Source organism: Nicotiana tomentosiformis, chromosome 6, assembly GCF_000390325.3.
Source record: "Nicotiana tomentosiformis chromosome 6, ASM39032v3, whole genome shotgun sequence".
In the NCBI taxonomy this organism is placed as follows: domain Eukaryota; kingdom Viridiplantae; phylum Streptophyta; class Magnoliopsida; order Solanales; family Solanaceae; genus Nicotiana; species Nicotiana tomentosiformis.
The window spans coordinates 98,905,510-98,911,966 of record NC_090817.1 but is presented as its reverse complement, the minus strand read 5'-3'; the positions used below and the strand labels follow the sequence as shown (position 1 = coordinate 98,911,966).

General features: G+C 35.8%; 1 protein-coding gene across 1 annotated transcript; it reads left to right on the top strand.

The window, feature by feature from the left end:
* The first annotated feature begins 4,821 nt into the window (after positions 1-4,821).
* Positions 4,822-5,553, top strand: LOC108948962 (serine/threonine-protein phosphatase 7 long form homolog). The gene has a single exon (XM_018778464.2). It carries the CDS (start codon positions 4,822-4,824, stop codon positions 5,551-5,553), a length of 732 nt encoding a protein of 243 aa, XP_018633980.2.
* The last annotated feature ends 904 nt before the right edge of the window (positions 5,554-6,457 follow it).

Here is a 6,457-nt window from a genome sequence, read left to right as displayed (position 1 = left end):
CTTTATGGTTGAATTCAGACGACAGTTTCATGAATGAAGATGAGTGGGTCAACATTGATTCAGACGATAACTTCAATGATGGAGAAGATCTTGTTGACGATGATGATAATGATGATGACAACTATTATTTAGAGGAAGAGGGAGAAGGTGGAGAGGACAAAAAAATGTCTAATGAGTTTAATGAAGAAGATCTAGTAATAAGTCCAATACTGAAATGCGGTTCAATAATAAGGATATTATGTTTGATTTTTATAAAGAACATGCAAGATTATTAGGGCTTTGTATTGTTAAAAGAACATCAAACAAAAAAGGTGGTGATATTGTAAGGTATGTGAATATGGTTGTGATATGTCTAGGAAACCAAGGAATAAGCATGTTACCAAGAAGAGGAACTGTCGTGCTAAAATAAATAAAATTTTGGAGGAGAATGGTTCACAGCGTATTTCAAAGGTGGTTAAAAAGTATAATCATCAATTGGAACCAGCACTATCGCGATTGATGGATGGACACAAGTCACTTAGTAATTCTCTTAAGAGAGCTCTTATAGCCAAAGATATTGTTGGCTTAAGACCCTCAAAAAATATAAGAGTCGCTGAAGTACTTGCTGGTGGCCCCGACAATTTGGGTTATACACTAAAGGACTGTAGAAATTATATTTTGAAGAGTAAAAAGTTTCAATTGCAAGAAGAGGACGCACAATCATTACTCAAGTCTTTCAGTGACATGCAACAAAAAGATAGGGAGTTTTACTACTCCGTAGATATGGATAGTTTTGGTCGACTTCGTAATGTCGTATGAATTCATTCACACTCTAAGGTTGCATATGAGGAGTTTCATGATGTAATATTCCTTGATACCACATACCTTGTGAATCTATACAATATTCCATTTGCTTCATTTGTTGGTGTCAATTAGCACAGGCAGTCCATATTTTTGGGATGCGCTCTTATGTCTAGTGAGGATATAACAACGTACAAAATGGTTCTCTCTACATGGCTTGAGGCTCTAAGAAATGTTCATCCATTAGCTATCATAACTGACCAATGTGATATTATTAAGGGTGTCATCAATGCATTGATGCCAAATACGGTACATAGAAATTGTATATGGCACATATTCGCAAAGTTGCCTATGAAGTTAAGTGGAGTTCTTATAGTAAGATTGCAAAGGCAGAATTTAAGGCCTTAATCCTTGATAGCATTAACGTTGCTGAGTTTGAGAGAATATGGATTGATTATATTGTAAAATATAACTTTAGATAGAAGGGATTGATTTTATAAGCTTTATTTGGAGAAGAAAAAATGAGTTTATGTATACCTAAATGACCACTTTTGGGTTGGGATGTTGTCCACAAAAAGAAGTGAAGGAATGCATGCTTTCTTTGATGGATTTATCACCCGCCAAATCACTTTAAAGTTGTTGGTTCAGCAATATGAGTTAGCCATAAGAGCTAAGTTCGAGAAAGAATTGGAAGCTGAATATAGGTCAAGGTGCTTTGAACCAAAATATTTGTCTGAATTCGCATATGAGGAAAAACTTCAAGCATTTTATACTCGTGAAGTATTTGAATTTTTTCAAGTACAATTAAGAAAACTGTACCATTGTGAAATCAACACTCTTGAAGATCATCAAGCAAACCTTGAAGTGCAGAAATACATTATAACTGATTATTCACTCATGAGTTTTAACACTAGAGATCTATTTGTCTTCACTGTTGATAATACACCTATTGGCGAATTTCTAAGTTACAACTGCAAGTGGTTTGGAACAAGAGGCATTATATAATGCCACATACTTAAGGTGTTGCCTCATAAGAGGATTGAAAATATTAATGAGAGGTATATATTGAGAAAGTGGTGGATTTCGATTTTTTTTTTTATTTTTATTATTATTATTATTATTATTATTATTATTATTTATTTTTCTTTTTTTTTTAAATGAAAGACATCGAAAAAGTAGGAGAATATTTTTGGATTTAATAGTTTTTTTTTAGATTTTCTAAGGAAAGAATTCTAAGAAGGAATTAAGGAGAGGGAAAATATTTTCCTGATTTTTTTGAAAATTGGGGGCCAGAACCGATGAGGTTTGCTTACGTATCTCACATTCGGTGAGAATCAGACCCGCGTAGTTCGGTAAGTATTGACACAACAGAAAAACATGGCCTTTTGAAGATATTTGGCTTATTTTGAAACGACTTTTCTTTTCCTTTTTTTTTTTCGAAAATTCGGCAGAGTTTTGGGATTTTCAAATACCTGAATTTTCCGAAACTGTGTAAATTTCTCTCTTGCCTCACTCTTATTTTTTCTCTCCCTATTCTAGAAGTCGGTCAACATGCAAGCTAAAACAACCATATGCACAAGTAACACGTGAAATGCATCACGATGGTCTTTTGATTTGGATACACTTATCCTAGACGGACCCAACCCCTATGTTAAATCCCCAAAGTCAAAATGCACGTGACGCAAACAAACGTCCTACTAGGGATCCGACATAAGGTTGTGTTACTCTAGGTTTAAATCCTAGGGTGTGTTGTTCTAGACGTGGCTTACCCGAACGGACAACTCGAGCCGAGGGGGCAGCGTACCGGGAATACAGAAGTTTCACCGGCGTTGCAACTTATCCGATCCTCGTTATAAAATTAGGGTATGACTCTAAAAGAAAAGAAGCCACGCGAAGCGCACGCTTCCCAGATGATTTAGACGACTCAGAGAATATGAAGGTATCGTAATAGTTTTATATACAGTTCAAACAATATTAAAGCGGTAAAAAGCGACAATCTTTTTAGAGTTTCTTTCTTTGCATGCTTTATTTATTTTTCACAAAGACTTAAACGGAAATGTATCGACTAGACCAAAAATCGCTTGTAATAATTTATCTTGGACCTTGTTTTTACTGCTTTTAAGAGTATATATGCATCTTTTTCTAAAAAAATAAATGCATTCATTTTTTTTTAAAATGTAATCCAAATCATATCCGAGTAGTTTCAAGAACGGGAATATCCCTTTATATTAAAAAAATATTTTACACTTAAATTATTTCAAGCTTAAATAAAAAACAAGAAATAAACAACAAAAATTCAATTACATACAGTTTGAATAAAAGAGATAATGGGCCCCACTGGGTAAAACGGACACCATTACCCCATCCATTCCACTAATAAATCGTGCCGCTAGTCTAGTGATATGTAGGTTGTGCGCAGTCCCCCTGGCTCTGGTCACTAAAACAAAGAGTCCCGAACCAAAATATGATTTTTTTGAATTCAAAGAATAATAATATGTGGAAAAAAATATAGTGATCATAATAAAAAGATGCTATACCTTAACGACCGTTTGGCCAGTTAAGTATAGCGTCTTTTAAAAAGACGCTATATGTGAATTAATTTAAGCAGGAAACTATAGCGTCTTTTGTTAAAATATAGCGTCTTAACAAAAGACGATGTACATATAAATATACATCGTCTCCTTCTTTTCCCCCAAAACAGAATCGTCCCCCTCCCCAAATTAAAAAATCAAAACGGTCCCCCCTCCATTTTTAATCAAAAAACACTTGTGTGGAGCCCACCCGTCCCACAAAAATTAAAGATTCTCGTTCCCACGTGCTAGCTAAGACGTTATCTCGGACATTGTTGCTTGTTTCAGCTCCAAATCACAAAATCTTTGACTTTCTAAAAACCTTAAATCGAGGTATTCCGACTTAGTTTTTATTAAAACTTGTATAAAAAATACATATTAGTTATTTTTTATGTGCTCTATGTTATTTTGTGATTGTTTTGCGATTTAACTAATTTATTATTTTTTATCCGGGCTACAGTTTTAGTGTGCTAAAAAATTCATAAAATAGAGAAATTGTTATTAGTTGTTAAAACAATATTAATTAGTTACTTTTTACTGTGGTATATGTATTTTCGTCATTGTTTTGTGATTAAATTGATTTGTTGTTTTTATCCAGTTTAGATTATTTATTTTTTAAAAGACTAGTAAACTAGATAAATTATTACTTTAGTTCCCTGTAGTGGTATCTTGTGGCCTAATGTAGTGCTTGTTTTTGTAATGTAGTGACCTTTTAGCATAGTAAAACGTAGTGCCCTTTAGTGTAGTATCCTTATAGTTATAGAAATTAATCATTTAAGTATCTCTTATTCCCAAAAATACGTCAAAAAGTTGATAGTTCAAACACAAACTATCTCCAAATATAATCAACAAACGTAAGAACATAAGAATTCAGGATATATTGGTGCTACTGGACCTCAAATATTGTGTCCGGAACTAAAATATGAATATTTAATAATTAAATCTTGTATAGTTATGAATATTAATTATTTAATTTTAGTATAGTAAAAAATAAGTCAGTAACAAACAAACAAACAAACAAACATATAAAATAATAAAACTAACATATTAAATACTAAAACTAACATATACAATAATAAACTATCGTATAAAATAACAGACATGTTGAGTGAAAATTTAAAAAATAATTCTCATCATGAACATAAGAATTCAGGATACATTGGTGCTACTGGGCTTCAAATATTGTATCCGGAACCAAAATATGAATATTTAATAATTAAATCTTGTATAGTAAAAAATAGGTGAATAACTAACAAACATATAAAATAATAAAACTAACATATAAAATAATAAAATTAACATATTAAAGTAACATATAAAATATAAAATTATAATATTGAAAATGTATCAACCTAATTAACAATATAGTAAAAATATCGAATAAAATTTAATATTCAAGGTATTGCAATATATTTAAGCAATGGAAAAGAAAAATAATGTAATTAATTTTGTTCAATTTACAGTAGTCGTCATGGAGGTTCTGCCTTTGCATCCCGGACCTGCCTCCCTAGAGCTACTATTGCTACAGGCCGAGCATAGGTCTTCCTACATATGGGAGGGGCAGTTATTGGCCCAGACTTTATGTTCTAGGAGAGTAGATGATATGCAGGACTTTCTTAAGACCCGCCAACTCCATCCTCGTATAGTCAGACGCTTGCAGGATATGAGTTTCTATAGAATCATTGAGATCGGCCGACTGCAGCTGGATTGGTCATTGATCACGGCTTTGATAGAGCGGTGGCGACCAGAGACGCATACATTCCATTTGCCCATTGGCGAGGCCACTATCACGCTGCAGGACGTGGAGGTTCCGTATGGGATGCCGGTTGATGGACTTCCTGTTGCTTTGCCTCATGCCATGAGAGATTATACGGGAGATCAGTACCTAGAGACGTTACAGCGGCTCACCGGTTTCTGGCCAGAGGATAAGGGTGTATTGGTTGGGGCTAGGGCTAGTCGTCTTGCGTTGACGCCCGTCCGGCTGCATTTGGAGGCCATGCATGATGAAATTACTCATGATACACAGGATCTTAATATTAACCGGTACACGAGGTTGTTGCTGCTGCTTATGTTTAGAGGCGTATTGTTCCCAAATACTTCGGGAAACCTAGTGAGCTTGAGATTTCTTCATCATCTTGAGCGGCTAGATGATTTACATCAGTACAACTGGGGTGTTGTTGTTCTTGGCTACTTGTACAGGTAGATGTGCCGGGCATGGATGGGCACCCAACGAGACGTTGCAGGATTTATGCCGCTGTTGTAGGTGAAAATATAGTCAAATACTCTCTTCATTATAACATACATCATAAAAATATATCTCAAATTTTACGTCCAAATTGTTTATTAGGTTTGGGCCTCAGAGCGGTTCCTGCAGTTTCAGCCACCTCTACCACCCATAGCTCAGGATGCACCACCTCTACCGTTTCTCCTTTTGGTTAGGAGGTGGGTTAATAGGCGGGGATAATGCGAGTACGAGGCTCGACATAATCTCCCTTATTGCAGGGATTTGTTGGATTTGCTGGAGGACACGTAGGTAATTCTATACTTAATTTTATTTGGCCTGGATTTATATGTGTTGCGTATACTCACGGTTCATATTTTTATGTAATAGTTCATTTGAGTCCATACAACGACGAGCTAATAGCTAGTTTGCCCGATTATTGCTCGACCGGGCAACTTATCTGGAGCTCTTCCGCCCCGTTGATGTGTCTCGATATTGTGAAGCATCATGCCACAGAGCGAGTCCTTCGCAAGTTTGGTCGACCGCAGCTTGTACCTCCACCGCCCGCTTGGCTTATGACACATTACCAGTGGGATGATCGTTCAAGGGTTGACCAGGCATATGAGGCATGGCTAGAGTTGCAGATCGAAACTTGGGACCAACGACGTGACCTGATTCCGCCACCCCCTCCACCCGATCTTATGGATGGTGAGCATGCGTATATGTGCTGGTACCGCAGCATTACCCGACTTTTCATCGGGAATCCCGTTCATCGAGCTAGCGGTCGGTTCGTTCCATACACCGGGAGGCATGAGGCGCTGGTATGTTATTTGGTATACTTAGTTATAATGCTAACATTACCGTTTAGCAATTAATATTTTACATG

Excerpts from the sequence above, each read along its gene's own strand:
- LOC108948962 (XM_018778464.2), top strand. The coding sequence starts at position 4,822 with ATGGAGGTTCTGCCTTTGCATCCCGGACCTGCCTCCCTAGAGCTACTA.